Raw genomic sequence first — 17,219 nt, 5'->3', positions numbered from 1 at the left:
ACAAATTCGACATTTTATACTTTCTAACTTACCCACCACGCTAAGCTCTGACAAGACTATTGTTGACATAGTTCTTTCCTCAAATCCAAACCAGAGGAGGCATGTCTCTGTGTTTTGTAGCATGATGTTGGCCCTGAAGACTGCATCTATGGATAGAGTCAGGGCAGAATGGGAGGAAGACCTTGGTACCCCCTTTTCTGAGGAAACATGGTTATCCATCGTAAAACGAGTCAACTCCTCATCTCTGTGTGCTCGTCATAATTTAATCCAATTCAAAGTGGTCCACAGAGCTCACATCTCCAAAGCCAAACTGGCCACTTTTTATCCTGACATTAGCCCACTTTGTACCAAATGCAATATCTCAGACGGCTCACTCTTTCATATGTTTTGGACTTGTCCTAAACTTGGCAAATTCTGGACAGAGGTTTTTCATTCCCTCTCACAGATTTTAACAGTGAGGGTGGAACCGAACCCCCTTATTGGCTTATTTGGAGTTACAGAGGACTCAAGACTATCTTCTGAACAGCGCCGCACTCTAGCGTTTGCCTCCCTCCTGGCTCGTAGGTCGGTCCTTCTAAGGTGGGTGGACCCCCTCCCTCCCACACATACCGAATGGCTGACGGCCTTAATGACATGCTTGAAAATTGAAAAGATCAGATATTCTCTCCATTATTCTAATGGTAGATTCTTACGTGCCTGGGGACCATTTTTAAACATTTGTCAGGCCTCTTAAGCCCTTGGCATTCCACAATCTGGCAACTCTTTTCTTTATTGTATTGATATTTATTATCCAAAGCTATTAGTAAAACTCAATGTTCAATGGTCACGAAGTTCACTGGCAGTGACGGGGATTAATTTAATGGTTTATTTTTGTTGGTTTTCTTTTTGTTTCTTGTTTTTTGTTGTTGTTTTTTTTTTTTTCATTTTATCTTATTATTATGATTATTCTTTTATTTATTTGTGTGGGTGTTGGATGTCAGTCCCGCTTTTCATCACATTTTGTCTTTTCCTTTTTGAACTGGAAATCCATGCACAACTAGTGTGAAATTTTGGAAAATAAAGAGATTTTGATCTAAAAAAAATGTCCTGGTATTTCAAAGCATTCATGATGCCATGCACCCTAACAAGGTTCCCAGGGCCTTTGGAAGTGAAACAGCCCCACAGCATCACTGACCCACCCCCATACTTCACAGTGGGTATGAGGTGTTTTTCAGCATGCAAATCTTTCGTGGCACGCCAGACCCACTTAGAGTGTTTGTTGCCAAAAAGCTCAATCTTGGTCATCTGACCAAAGCACACGGTCCCAGGCTTCAACTGGGACCGTGTGTATTTTTGATGTTGCGTGGGACAGCAATGGAAAGCAACTTCAGAACGTGTGTGTAACAGCTATGAAGCAAATTTACTATATTTTCCTCCATTTAGTAGTTTATTCCTTTGATACCTCAAAATACTTCTAAACTGCAGAATGTTGCCTGTGAGCCAGTAGTTTTGCTTCTTGCCGTGTTTTGATGACATCATTACAAGAGGACTATGTTTCTTCACACACGATGGTAAACTTTTGGTCTTTTAACCGAAAATGCAATTTTAGCTATTTTTGGGCGAAAGTTTTTGGTGCCAAATTTTCGGTCACATCTCAAGTAAATACCGTACTTTACTGTATATTTGAAGTATTCAATATGTAAATACATGTAAATAAATACAGTTTACTTCAAACTTTTTAATTCATTTTTTTAGGTGTGTGTGTGTGGGGGGGGGTGCAAATCCTACTTTTTCACAATTGAGAATTGTTTAGAACAAGAGTCCATCAAATTCCAAAAAAAGCCATTCCTCCTATGAAATTCTATAATAAATTGCGTACAAAACACGAGGAAAATGTGTTTTTTTTTCATTTTATTTTTGAGTTTAATGTTTTTAAAACGTATAGTACTAAAGTGCTAGAACCCTAATATTGTCTTGTGCCTTCACATCCATCTTGCGCCCCAACCAAACATCAGTGTTATTTTCTGATGTCATCTTGAGTAGAAAATTGAAGAAAGCATTGAAGAAATACAATTTACAGAACAGATGCATTATATTGCTAAATGACTTTATTCACAATTATTGTTGACAAGATCTCAAAAATTTTAGATGAAACTTCCAGGATTACTTTAAGAGATCATTGTGATCCATTCTTATTGCTTGATGTTTACCCATTTGCTGTCTCACCTTCCTCTATTGTCCATGCAACAGTATAAGTACATTGACGATATCAATGCAGACATCTGAGGAAAGAAAATACAGAATATTTTATCTGTCGTTGGTAAGATGGGATAGGTTCAGACCACAGGTCTTAATGCACAATTCTGATTTTTTTTGGTCATGTCTGGTCTTTTTACGTGCCCGTTCAGTGTCTTTTTCCATTAAGCCAGTTCAAGTATTACACATGCGCACTAGCTTGCAGTCTAACACGCGCTGAGCAAACTGAGCTGCATGCGTGGATGCACGAAAACAAACTACAGGCGACACATGGTGGCTTTACGTTTTTCTATCTAGGGTGGCCACATTTTGATTTCCAAAAAAGAGCACACAAATAACAGATTCGAATAATCCTACCAACACGCACACACACAAACACACATATAGTCAGTTTGCCCAGAAGCTCGGCCATGTAAACAAGATCAACATGTTCAGCTAAGGTCTTTTTGTTCCTCTGCGAGGTGTAGCAGGACATTTACACAGCAATATGAGGATTCTGGAGCTAGTGTGTTAACCTTTACTTCCCCAAGAGCTGAAAAATGTGGTCCAAATCGGCTTCAAAATCACATACGAAAGTGGCGTAGATCGGCTCAGTAATTGTCCACTTCTATGCGTCTCAGCCCATTCAGACCGTGAAGAAAATGCCTCACTTGAGTAGGATAAATGCAACAAAAAAAAATCAGAATTGGCTCACTTCAGCCTGCGGTCTGAACATAGCCTGCAAAAAAAGTAAAAATAAAATAATGGGATATGCCAACCAAATTATTTCAAAGATTTTGGCAATCAAACTATGTATAGCTTACGTTATCTAAAGAACATGATAAACAGTATGTCTGTGAATTACTGTTCTTGTTGGAACCTCTGGCAATTGAGGTTATGTTGGAGATCAAAATGTTTGATTTTTTTCTGCCACCAGGAAAGATCTGGATTATAGTTACACAGGACTGAGTAATGTGAGTGTATCAAAATGAAATTATTTTCTATGTAAAAATATCTAAAATCTAAATTTTAGAGTGCTAATTGTTTTTCCAAAGGAGTGTTGCTATAACGTAACACTGCATAATATATTTTATGGATATTTACCTCCAGTATACAGACACCTCCTGCAATTCCTCCCACAATGTTTGCATGCTCTTTAAGGGTCTTCAAGATATATTCAAAACATCCCTAGGAAAGAGAGTTGTCATGTCTTACTTTACTCACTATATTACAAAGTATTTTACCACCAGAACGGTACTGTTCTGTTTTTCACCACTCATTCCATTGATTCATGCATGCATGATTCAATATTGGTAAACCATAGTAAAATCTGCCCTGAAGTGTAATACATATTTAGATGTCAAAAGGCGAAAATGGTGTTGTAAGTAATTGATGGCCATCTTGCATCAGGAGACTTCTGTGGCGGGCTCATAAAGTGAGTGATTTCTTCACCCAAATACACTTAATTCGTTTAATTCTTGACAAATTTACATATGGTTTGATTCATAATAAAGCATATGGCTATGATTCTGATTTGAAATATGCAGTAAACGTACTTGTTGAATATTGACCGATAGCAATAACTATTCAAAAGTACAAGCTCCATGGTCTATACCAGGGGTCCCCATCTGCCGGGCCGCGGACCGGTACCGGTCCGTGGCGCATTTGCGACCGGGCCGCAAAGAAAAAATGATTTAATAACGACCGCATTCTGGCCGAATTAACCCTGTGCCCCTGCTTAACACACCAATATCTCTGTCTATTCTAGATATAATACAACGGGATAGATTACAAAGTTGTCATAGAAGTCCATTGATTGGACTGCTAGTAGTACATCTTGTTTGTGTATATAATATATCTATGTGCGCTTGTCCTCGATAATAGCGTATTACTAGGCCGCGGCGCAGCACATTTGTTCCCGGAAATAATTAGCCCCCACACGAGCGAAGATAACAGGAAAACAGACGTCTTTGGAAATATTTTTACGGCAAAAAGGGCACCTGACGAGCCTACAACCCAGAAGACCCACGAACTGCGAAGGAGTGGATTCGTGACCCGTTTGTGAATAAACAGAGAGATCGCAAATGACGGCGACCTTATTAAACATACATTTGAGACAACAACTCTACCGAGGCTCTGGATTAAAGTCATTCTGGAATATCCTGACATCGCGACAAGAGCGTTGAAAACCTTGCTACAATTTTCAACATCGTATCTTTGTGAAGCGGGCTTCTTAATTAATGTTTAACGACAAGGCGAAGTCGTTAATGGTTAATGGTGCAGCTGTTGTGTGAAGCTTACATGGCAGGATGAATCTGAGGAGAACTTTTCTACAAGTCCTTCCATGATAATACGCAAGTTAATATTCCTTTCTTTCAAGAAAGTTTGTAGTGTTTACTTTGGAATCGCGGCATTTGCGCATTTTGCGGCTATGTTTAACGTTACGCGCATGCGCAGAACCGCATCGTTGCAATTTTTGATGGGTTGCAAAATTTGTCAGAACACCGGTCCGTGAAAAAAAAAGACCCAAATAACACCGGTCTGTGGTGCAAAAAAGGTTGGGGACCCCTGGTCTATACTGATATGTTTATCAATTGGCACCAACTCAAAATGCCTGAAAGTGGGCCAGAACGGTCTGGATCCTCGTTCCGGTAAAAGATTTGGGGCTGGAATAGAGCCAGGCTGCCACACATGCATCTCATCTCTAAGTAGAAAACAATCTACCAATGTCAGATTTACATACACAAGAGTTAACAACAAGCATAATAAACTGCTGGTGTAGCGTCATCCATTTCCACCGATATTTATTATTTATTTATTCCAAAGAGTCTGACGAGTCGCGTCGATGTGCGCACACGCGCAGAAAATTACCCTGGACTCAGTTATCTGTTCAATTGGCTGACATACTGACATATGATCAGCATAGATAGTTAGCTTTGATTGGTTCAAATGGACGTTTTCTGAAATGCACGTTTTCTGAAACAGCACAAAAAGAATAAGCTTTTTGAATTAATGCGAAAAAAAGGGCAATGCAACGCAAAATTGATCACGTCTTTAAGAGAAAGTAAAGAGTTGAAGAGGTTTATTTCATTTTATTTTATTTGCTTGGATGGGGGGGTCAGAACATCTTTCATGCCAATGTGCACTTTGGACTTATTTTTTGTTGATTTATGTTAAGCTACTTCTTTATTTCCTTATAATTTAAAAGGTCAGTGCTTGCCGGATCTTCAAAATATATTCAATTTCACTGTGCATAGTGCAAGTCATTTGTACTTACAGTACGTACAGTATTTTTGTTAATGTATGGTACTTATATTTTTATTAAAAAAATCAGTAAATGTTTACATTATCTTTAATTTTAATGTCCATCCTAAGTTCTTTAGTAGTTAAAATTAAGATTTTGCATCAGATGTGGGGAAAAAAGGGAAATTAAAAGTGAGGAGATGGAGGTTGGGGTTACATATGGTGTTTTTGTAAACTGTTATTTTGCAAATTATACAATTTTCAATGAAAATCAATTATTCATGTATGCCTTGTGACAGTATGTGTAATGCCGTAGCCTAATGCATATGGACAATAGTTTATTTGAACATTTCCAGTCTGGCTTTCGAGCTCATCATAGCACTGAAACAGCATCAGTCAAAGTAGCTAATGACTTGTTACTAGCCGCCGACGTTGGATTAGTCTCGATCCTGGTTCTTTTGGACCTGAGTGTAGCCTTTGACACAATCGACCATAATATCTTATTGCAGAGATTAGAATGTGACATAGGCATTAGAGGAGCAGCCCTCTGCTGGTTTAAATCATATTTATCTAATAGGTACCAGTTTGTCAATGTAAACCAGCAATCATCACCGTACTCTAGAGTTAGTTATGGTGTGCCGCAAGGATCGGTCCTCGGGCCCATCTTGTTTACGCTGTATATGCTTCCTCTAGGTAATATCAGAAAACAGAGCATTAATTTTCATTGTTACGCTGACGACACACAAATGTATTTATCAATTAAACCTGAGCAGATCAGGCAAGTGGACAAACTAAGCACCTGTGTCCGAGATATAAATACCTGGATGAGCACTATCTTCTACTTAATCCTGAAAAGACAGAAGTCCTTATAATAGGCCCGAAAAGTGTGAGAGACTCTTTAGCTGCCCAGATAGTCACTCTGGACAATGTAAGTGTAGCCTCCAGCACCACAGTAAAAAACCTAGGAGTTTTATTCGACCCAGACTTATCGTTTAAAGCTCACATTATACAAACCTGCAGAACGGCCTTCTTTCACCTGCGCAACATAGCCAAAATAAGAAATATTTTATCTAGAAGCGATGCAGAAAAATTAATTCACGCGTTCGTTACATCGAGATTGGATTACTGTAACTCCCTACTTGCAGCTTGTCCTAAACGCAGCGGCAAGACTTTTAACAGGAACCAATAGAAGAGAGCACATCACCCCTGTGCTCCAGGCCCTTCACTGGCTTCCAGTCGAGTTTAGAATTAAATTTAAAATCCTCCTTCTTACATTTAAGACCATTAATGGGTTGGGGCCATCTTATCTCACCGATGCTCTGGTTCCATACCGCCCCAACAGAACACTCCTCTCTCAGAATGCGGGTCTACTGGTAGTTCCCAGGGTTTCTAAAAGTACTGTCGGAGCTAGAGCCTTTAGCCACCAAGCCCGTTTTATGGAATCAGCTTCCAGCTAATATTAAAGAAGCCGAGACAGTCTGCACATTTAAGATTAGATTAAAAACGTTCCTATTCAACAAAGCTTATGGTCAGGCTAGTTAAAGTCGGAGTAGACTCAAAGTTTAGTCTAAGCTGCACTAGAAGCTATAAAGCTGGGGGAAGTACAGCCACTGAGTTCTGTCTCCTTTTTCTCACTCTACCTACCACTTATCTTACTTTATTTCTATTTTCCAATGTTAATATCTAGTTGTCTAGTCTCTTCATCACTAGTCAACCGGTGTCCCCTTTCCCCCCTCCCCTCTGGGGAGGGGCTATTTTTCAGCTGCAGACTCCTGACTGTCCGGACCCCAAGCTGGATGGACGTCCTCGTTGCTACCCCCGTCTCATCTGGCTAGATGGACCGCTTCTTGTTCCTTTACTCCACTGCATCTTTATGAACTGTAACTTTGCCTTCTAATTCCCATTAGCGGTCCTGGGGCTTCCTGTCTATCTGTCCTGGGAGTGGATCTCTCCTGACTGTGGTACTCCCCAAGGTTTCTCGTTTTCTCCCGAAGACTCTGAAGTTTTTCCTTGCCGATATGGAGGGTCTAAGGATGGGGGAAACCCAGGACTTGAATTTATTTATTCATCTTTGTTGCTTCAATTGCTGTTTCTGATTGTGTATCATATTGCCTCTGCAAAGCCCTTTGAGACAACGTTGTTGTGATCCAGGGCTATACAAATAAAATTGAATTGAATATGTAAAACCAGTTTTTGTGTGTTACTGGTTCACCCACAGGTGAACATTGTCTAGCCCCCCACCAGCTCTATCACCAAATATTCTACAATATACATACAAAACAACTCTACAAAGTGTTCAGGTTTTTATCTGTATTACAGCCACATTTCTTTGTAGTGTGGTTGCCTTGTGAAGTTGTTCCTATATCTAAAACATAATTATTGAAATAACCTAGGTTTACAGAGAAGCAAAATTCACCTCTGTCATGGTGGTGTTCCAAAATGTAGTGATCATACTACAGTAATGCCTTTGTAAAGCAGAAATAGCCCATTCTCTGAGGATCCCTCCGGCCTGTAGAAAACAATATCAAAGCGCTTTGAGTACTTTAAATTAGAAAAGCGCTATAGCCGCGACACAGCATCTGGAGCAACGTGGGGTTCAGTGATGGCTATGCACGGATATTTCAACAAGTTTACCCGGGTGGTGGATCGAGGTTTTGGATAGGAGGATGACTATTCTACTCCTCTAGTTCAGGCTTATTTCCCTTCAGTACATGTTTACTTTTTGCATTTCCTTCATAGGTGATTTTAGTCAACTGTTGTTGCCCACTGTTTAATACCCCACCAACTGTATGCTTCTCATGGGTGCAAACACAATATGATATATGAAATTGCTGATCCATACAACTAATTTTAAATAAAAAAGGAAAATCTTGAAAAAGGAGTAGGGGTGCCAAAACATTTTCATATCACTGTAAATGGCTTGATTTGTGTATAATATGCTTAACCTTCGATTCTACAAAACAGGGGTCACCAAGTCAGGTCCTTGCGAGCCCTTGTCCAGCTTGTTTACGAGCTGATCATTTGATTCACGTGTTTTAAAGGAGGAAGACATGGAAAACGAGCTAGATAGGGGCTCTCGAGGACCGGACTTGGAGACCCCTGCTCCAAAGTAATACATTTCTCAAAATGGAAGAAGGCACACACAACCTCAAGCAATCCTGGAGTTATTAAGCACTCAAAAGCAGTGAGGCCTACTCCAAACCTGCGATTTAATGATGGCTGCAGATGGCAAATTCACATGGGGATAAAATACAAAGAGTGGGATGAGAAGTTGACAGGGATAAGGGAGGATATAGTAAGGGTCAAAGGAAATAAAGTGAGGAGCAATGGCAAAAGAGAACAAGTGATGTCAAGAAGGTGGGGGACATTGAATGTGGTGATATGTAGAACTTACAAATGATGAATAAGCCAGAGTCACGACTGCAGCTGCTACTTCAGCAATAAAAATGATGAAGATGATGCAGAAGAACTACAGAAAGAAGAGAATACCGTTGTTTGAGAATGATAATTTCTTGAATATTTTACATTCTACTTTTATATTAAAGCTTGGACTTGTAACGACATCCTAAAATATAATAAACAAGCTTCTTATATTTGTCTCATTCTTTCACCACTTTTTTCTAAATTACTTCTCTTAACAGTGCAAGCGATAAGCTAAAATACCTGACGACACATCACTGAATCAAATGAGATGGATTTGAATAAACCAGATTAAAGCAGCAGATGAAACTGATTAGACTTCATTGTCTCGTCTGATTCTCCTACATCTGAAGTGTTGCTAACATCTGGTTTTTGTCTCAGCGATGTGCTCTCTCTCTAGCTCATGTCTTGGTCCCACGGGACTCTTTGGAAAAGAAGATAAATATGAGCAGCTCAAATTGGTCTCACGCTGTTGATATAGGGAACATCCATCAGGACTGATGAGTCCACAATTTTTGCCAGGGTTTGTACAGGATGACCCCAAACAACGGGAACTTCTTAACAATCCAATAAAACCAAGAGTGATGGAAGATTTTTGTTTTTTATTCTTAGTGACTGAAACCTTAAATAACACAATTTAAGCAACAATTACGGAATGTTCTTTTTCTTTCTCTGTCTTTTTCTTTCTTTATTTTTTTAGTTATGTCCTATAATGGCGTCCTCCTGAACGAACGCATTCTTAACATCCACTGTTGAGATTTCTCATTGACCGCTGAAACATTTCAGATGGGATACTGTGAATTTCATCTTGAATTCACTATTGTGACTAAAATTGCAGACTATCTACTTGCTCAAGGTCTTGCTGTGCTGCCACGTGCTACTTGCTCATGTCTGCACTTCGAAAAATCTCATTTTTTCAATAGTGGTCCACAGCTGATTTCAAGGATGAATTCATACAAGAGGACACCTTTTAAATGATGCCATTTTGAGAAAAAAAGAAAGAAAGAAAATTCTGTCATTGTTTCTTAAAGGGCATGTTTTGAGGTCTCAATTACTGTGAAAAAATATTTTTCTTCCAAAATCTAACTAAGCGTTTTGTTTCTATTTGAGTATCTTGGCCAATGAATACCCTCTAAATCATTCAGTCAATCGCAGTGAGATTTTTTTTTTCGTTGCAAAAATTAAATCCGAGCAATCATAGCAAACTAAGGAAAGTAGGAACAGTTGAAGTCACCTTTTTGGTCCGTTATGACCCAAGAATGCTAATGAATATGCACCACTCACACCTACACACTTACTGTGAGCAGAAGGCATTTACTCTCCTTATGCATTCCAAAGGAGCCCAATAATCCCAGCAGTACCAGTAAGGTCCCAATTGCAATGCAGAAATAACGCACATTGACATGCTGCATGCCTTGGCTGGAGAATGGTGCCAGGATCTTAAGATACGATGTCCCGTCTACACTTGCCCAGATTCCCATGGCCAGTAAGGTCAGGCCACCCGACTGCAAGAAAATGTGTTTTTTGTTTTCAGGAGGGCAAAAATTTATATCATGTAAACATCCTCAGCAACAGTTCAGTTGCTTTTTACCAGTACAAATAAAATTTCTGTCCAACAAAGATTGCATTATATCCCACACAAGTTATACAGGTTATACATATGGCACATATCAAATTTCTGGTCCTCCTGTGCTAAAAATAAAACAAAAACAAAAACACACCAAAAAAACCTACTGTACAGTCTTATCTAATAGCGCTGTCAAGCAATTAAAGTTTTTAATCACAACTAATCCAATGCGGTCCATATAATCGGTTTTGGATAAACCTATTCAAAAAGCAGTGGACCAATGTGCTAACCTTACATAATTCAAACTTAAGCCTAATAAAAAACACAGGTTGGACAACTTAACACTTGTAAAGATAATTAACCATCAGTTTTTCTATCATATCATATCATATAATATCATATAACATCATATCATATCATATCATTGTTGACATTAAAGGGCACCACATTGGAAGAGTGGTTAGCATGTCCCATTCACAGTTCTGAAATCAAGAGTTCAATCCATGTTGGCCTTCCTGTGCGGAGTTGGCAGTGCTCCGGCTACTCTGATTTCCTCCCACGTCCCAAAAATGGTAGGCTGCTTGAACACTCGAAATCAGTGGTGTCCAAACTATTCCACATAGGGCCGTAGTGGGTGCTGGATTTCATTCCTACAAAACAAGATGAAATCTCTTCACCAATCTGGTGTCTCACAAGTGTAATCTGTTGATTGCACTCAGGTGCTGCTTGTTTTAGCACAAATTTCATCGGTTAAACTGTCTGCTCGATTGGTAGGAACAAAAACCAGGACCCACAGCGGCGCTTGAGGACAGGTTTGGACACCAACGCTCTAAATCATGGGTGGCCAACCCTGGTCCTCGAGAGCCGCAATCCAGCTTGTTTTCCATGTCTCCCTCCTCCAACACACCTGAATCAAATTATCAGGATTTTTATCAGGCAACTGTAGAGCTTGCTGATGAGCTGATCATTTGATTCAGGTGTGTTAAAGGAGGGAGACATGGAAAACAAGCTGGATTGCGGCTCTCGAGGACCAGGGTTGGCCACCCCTGCTCAAAATTGTCCTTAGAGATAAGTGCGCGTGTTTCTCTCATTGCACCCTGTGATTGATAATTCAGGGTGTTTCTCACCTACTGCCCATAGCTATCCGGGATAGGGTCCGGCACCCGTGTGCGGATTGGTGAAACCGAAGATGAATGCATAAATTTGTAAAAATGCATCTTCAAACCCCTGAGCAAGGCAGTGATTGCACACTTCAGCCCTGTCAAGTCTGCTCAGACACTCGTGACAGGTGGGACAATAATAGCAGCACAATTGAGCAGAAAACAAATGTCTCTCCTCCCACAATATCTATCTGATCTAAATTTATATATAAATGGAAATTTGTGTGTGTTTCGGTGGGTGTGTGTGTGTTCGTTCTCTGTGGACTCCGAAATGGCTGGGCGGATTTTGATGAAATTTTACAGTTGTACTTTATGTGTCTGGGAGTGTTCTAAGATAATAGTTTGATCTATGTAGGCCACCATTTAGAGCAGAAAATTAATTTGAAAAAAATAAATAAATAAACATAATCCCTGATTGTGGCCAAAAGACGCTGTCGTTTTGGGGACTGAAGATGACAGCGCCGTCTTTTGTCCTTTACGATTGCAATCTCGCAGTTGGCGTTCAAACGGTTTCATTTACAAATTTAAATGTGCTGTGATTATACGTTGTGGCTTCGAGTACTTGTTGTTTTTGGCAGCTTTTTTTATTTTCGTCATTGGTCGTAGTCTTTTGGACAACAATACTTATTACTCGTAGTCTTTTTTGTCATCTCAAAATGTGTTTGTCTTCGTCTAGTATTTGTAGACGAAAACTCAAGACTAATTTCGTCTAGTTGTAATAGTAGTTTAGTTTAGGAGTGTAGTGTGGTGTAGTTTACTAAAAATGTTTTCGTCTGTAAAATTAAAAAAAAAAAGCCCTCCGGAAATAAATAAATAAAGGTTTCCAACTATTTTGAATAAACATTTACAGACGAGCACATATTGTAGTGTCTACAAGGCCAACACCAATTTGGGGATAATACACACTCAGCTGGAAAACAATACATTATTTTCAATAAATGATAGCCACCTGGATGCCAAGAACTGTATGTAAAAAAAAAAGTTGTCCAAGAGTTTAAGAGGACACTCGGCTTTCGTTAGCATTAACCTAATGCTAACGCGAATGAAATGCTAACGTTAAGAATTACATTGAGTGTGAGAGGATCATTCAGCACAGTCCTTTTAAGGTTAAAGCAACATTGCATATTTTCTCTGGCCAAGATAAGAAAACAACTCTTACTGTGTGTGCTTGTATGCAAGCCTGGAGACTGGAGAGCAGCAGCATGTCACATGAGTGACACAACCAGACACTGCTACGATGCAGGCTAACTACACATTAAATGTCACACACTATGAACATGTGACGGAAACTATTTCGCATTTTTCTCTCGTTCTCGTCTCGCCAGACAAAAACTAGCACTAGTCTTGTCATGTTTTAGTCTCCCAAAACACATTTTTAGCTCGTTATCATTTTGTCGTTGTCATGAAAAAATTCTGCTTTGACGAAATATTTTCGTTGTAGTCATCGTCAAAGGTTGGTAGAGTAGCCATAAATTTTACTCAAGTAAGAGTAGCATTACTTCAAAATAATATTACTCAAGTAAAAGTACTCATCCAAAAAATGTACTCAAGTACAAGTAAAAAGTATCCAGTGAAAACAATACTCAAGTAATGAGTAACATTCTGAGTAACTGCTTATTTTTGTTTGATTTTTTTTTTTTTTTAAACAATTGTGTTTTTTCTCTCAGCACAAACTTATCTATTTGAACTATTGTTATAATGACATTGTACAATAACCTATTAGACAAGCACATTAAGCCAAAGAAATAGAAAAAAAAAATCTTTGAATTCCAGCAAGAGAGAAAAAAAAAAAAAAGAAATGAAGCACTATTCGTCCAAAGACCATGATCATTTCCTAGTTTAAATAGTGAATACTGTACTTCCTTCATAGTTTCTATTATGAAATTAAAAGGATCATATCTCTGGTTTTCCGTGGTCAATTGGTGCCAAATAAAAACTGGGAGAGAGGTTTAAATCCACGCTTTCGAGTCATGTTGAGGGCAGCGTTCTATTAACATCTATAGCGCTACTCTTGACATCGCCGGCAAATAATAATAAATGTAATATGTAGGATAAAGAGGAAAAATGTAACAACTTGTGTAGCCCAAAATAGAGGAGTAAGAGTAGTGTTTGTTCTTCACAAATCTACTCAAGTAAAAGAAAAAATTAAATTTTTCTCAAAGTTACTCAAGTAAATGTAACGGAGTATATGTAACGCATTACTACCCACCTCTAGTCATCGTTGATGAAAACAACACTGCTCCACAACAAGACGCTGGATTTAAAAAAAAAAAAAAAAAAAAAAAAGTACAATTTTCCGGAATATTACTAAGGGATTCATTTCGGCAGGATATTCATCCTTTAGCGGCTGTTACAGTATAGTTTTTTAGATTTATATATGCTAAATCTGAATAAATACATTGAACACACAAAAAAAATGTAGAGAAATACTGTCGGGATGCATTAATTCATCTTTACAGTTGTAAAGTTGCCAAACTCTTGTTTCTGATGAGGCTTAGATTTGAATTATGTAAAGTAAGCACATTGGTCAACTACTGTGTTAATAGGTGTATTAAATACTGAAAATATATCATCATTTTAAATTTTTTTTCAAAAATGTGTTTTCTTGATTAATAGTAAGTTCAATAAAGACTTCATACGATTAGAAATTTTAACCGCTTGAAAGCACTAGTTAAAATGTTTGTTAGTTGTTTGTTTTTAAATTGATATCCATCTACTTGGGTGGTAGATGTACCATGTTGTTGTTTCTCCTTTTTATATAAGTAGTTGAAGATTAGTTTATCAGTGCTGCTCTTGTCCGAGTTTAATCGCTTTGCTTGTATGAGACAAAAACAAGACGTCTTTTGGGATTACTTACATACATTTACAGTGTATCACAAAAGTGAGTACACCCCTCTCATTTCTGCAGATATTTAAGTATATCTTTTCATGAGACAGCACTGACAAAATGACACTTTGACACAATGAAAAGTAGTCTGGGTGCAGCTTATATAATAGAGTTAATTTATTTTCCCCTCAAAATAACTCAAAATATTGCCATTATTATCTAAACCCCTGGCAACAAAAGTGAGTACACTCCTTTGAAAAAAAGGACAAAACAAGAAAGCCCACAAACAGTAGCATATGACTGGAACCATGTCCTATGGTCTCTTGAGACGGGTGGGCTTTCTTGTGTACCGTGTTCAGAAAAGGCTTCCTCCTGGGGTGACAGCCATGCACACCAATTTGATGTAGAGTGTGGCGTATGGTCTGAGCACTAACGGGCTGACCCCCCACCTCTTCAATATCTGCAGCAATGCTGACAGCACTCGTGTAACGAGTCACATGACATTTTATAAGGAAAATTACAAGCAGTACTTAATTTGGACATTTAGGGATGTACATACGTAGTTCCCATGCGATGTACTCACTTTTGTTGCCAGGGGTTTAGATATTAATGGCTGTATTTTAAGTTATTTTGAGGGGAAAATAAATGAACCCTACTGTATAAGCTGCACACAGACTACTTTTCATTGTGTCAAAGTGTCATTAGGGCCCGAGCACTAGACGTGCGAAGGCCCTATTGTAATGCAAAGGATTATTATTATTATTATTATTATTATTATTAGGGCCCGAGCACTAGACGTGCGAAGGCCCTATTGTAATGCAAAGGATTATTATTATTATTATTATTATTAGGGCCCGAGCACTAGACGTGCGAAGGCCCTATTGTAATGCAAAGGATTATTATTATTATTATTATTATTATTATTATTATTAGGGCCCGAGCACTAGGCGTGCGAAGGCCCTATTGTAATGCAAAGGATTATTAGGGCCCGAGCACTGAGCGTGCGAAGGCCCTATTGTTTTGCAAAGGATTATTATTATTATTATTATTATTCTTCTTTTTTCAGGGCAAATGAAAATGGCCAATTTGGAGGCCTGAACATGCACGAAAAGTCACCAAAATTTGCACATACGTGCGGCTTTGCGTAAAGTTCGATAATCTTGTGTCGTTTTGAAAAAATGTCAAAAAATGGCTCAGTGGCGCCCCCTTGACCCTTAAAATTTTCAAAAAGGCCTCTCCTCTCAGGTTTTCAACGTAGAGCAATGAAATTTGGGGAGTAGATACCTTATGCCTAACTGTTCAAAAAAGCCTCTTGCACCCATATTCCAAATCCAACAGGAAATCGGATATTTTGGATCAAATGTGAAATTTTTATCGGTTCACAGTTGGAGTTTACATTTGGAGGCCTGAACATGCACGAAAACTCACCAAAATTTGCACATACATGCAACTTTGCGTAAATTTTGATAATCTACAAAAAAATTTAACAAAATGGCTCAGTGGCGCCCCCTTGAAATTTTCAAAAAGGCCTTTCCTATTAGGTTTTTTCAGCGTAGAACAATGAAATTTGGCGAGTCGATACATTGTGCAAAACTGCTCCAAAAAGTCTCTTGCACCCATATTCCAAACCCAACAGGAAGCCGGAAATTTTGGATCAAATGTGAAATTTTATCGATTTACATTTGAGACCTTGTCGCTGAAGAAAATAGTTGGATCGTCTTCAAAATTGGTCAGACTATTCAGGAGACATATGAGATTTTAATTTTTCAAAATGGTGAGTTTTCACTCAAGGGTCTGACCTGGGCGTGGTCCCAAAGTCGGCCATTTTTGGGCAAAATACCAAATTCAGAAAATGATTAAAAACTCCGTGATACAACGTTCAATCTTTTTCATTTCTAGCATGTATATGAGATATCCCAGCCTGAACACGACTGCATTGAAATATTACCCATTAGGCCTGGCGCCCCCTAGTGGGAACAGGAAATGGCCTTCTTTACGAGACAGGCTCCTCCTCCAAGGGAAAAAAATCTATTGACCTCAAACCTGTTTCAGGGGAGCCTCAAGACATGTGTTCAGGTCCCTGATGAAAAATATTGAGGTTTCGTTGAAGCGGAGAGGTCCAAACTGGAAGTGAAAATGACTGTCAACAATTTGTCTCGCCAAAAATTTTGAACAGTCATAACTCGGCAGATATGCAACATATCTGCGCCAAACTTTCCGTGTTTGTTGAGAGTCATACCCTGAAGGTTCTTGTAGGGGTCATTTGCATCAACTCTACAGTGCCAACTAGTGGCGACAGAAAGAAGTTTTAAAAAAGGCCTTTCCTATTGGGTTTTTTCAACATAGAGCAAGGAAATTTGGGGAGTAGATACCTTATGCAAAACTGCTCCAAAAAGTCTCTTGCACCCATATTCCAAATCCAACAGGAAATCGGGTATTTTGGATCGAATGTGAAATTTTCATGGGTTCACAGTAAGAGTTTACATTTGGAGGCTTGAATATGCATAAAAACTCACCAAAATTTGCACATACATGCGGCTTTGGATAACGTTTGATAATCTTGCAACGTTACGAAACAATTTAACAAAATGGCTCAGTGGCGCCCCCTTGAAATTTTCAAAAAGGCCTCTCCATTTAGGTTTTTCTAACATAGAGTGATGAAATTTGGAGAGTCAAAACTTTGTGCAAAACTGCTCCAAAAAGTCTCTTGCACACACATTCCAAATCCTACAGGAAATCGGGTATTTTGGATTGAATGTGAACTTTTTATCGATTTACAGTGTGCACA

At 38.8% G+C, this 17,219-nt stretch overlaps 1 protein-coding gene across 1 annotated transcript in view; it reads right to left on the bottom strand.

Annotated features, from left to right (window-relative positions):
- Positions 1 to 1,879: 1,879 nt before the first annotated feature.
- LOC130918992 (tetraspanin-1) overlaps positions 1,880 to 17,219 on the bottom strand; it is a 39,580-nt gene continuing 24,240 nt past the window's right edge. The window contains exons 4-7 of the mRNA XM_057841341.1: positions 10,176 to 10,382; positions 8,852 to 8,926; positions 3,319 to 3,402; positions 1,880 to 2,261 (exon numbers count right to left, since the gene is read on the bottom strand). Coding sequence (XP_057697324.1) covers positions 2,202 to 2,261; positions 3,319 to 3,402; positions 8,852 to 8,926; positions 10,176 to 10,382 — 426 coding nt within the window. The 3' untranslated portion in view covers positions 1,880 to 2,201. The remainder of the gene's footprint in view (positions 2,262 to 3,318; positions 3,403 to 8,851; positions 8,927 to 10,175; positions 10,383 to 17,219) is intronic.

The sequence above is a fragment of the Corythoichthys intestinalis genome, chromosome 7 (genome assembly GCF_030265065.1).
Source record: "Corythoichthys intestinalis isolate RoL2023-P3 chromosome 7, ASM3026506v1, whole genome shotgun sequence".
In the NCBI taxonomy this organism is placed as follows: Eukaryota; Metazoa; Chordata; class Actinopteri; order Syngnathiformes; family Syngnathidae; genus Corythoichthys; species Corythoichthys intestinalis.
This window is presented reverse-complemented; position numbering and strand designations above follow the sequence as displayed.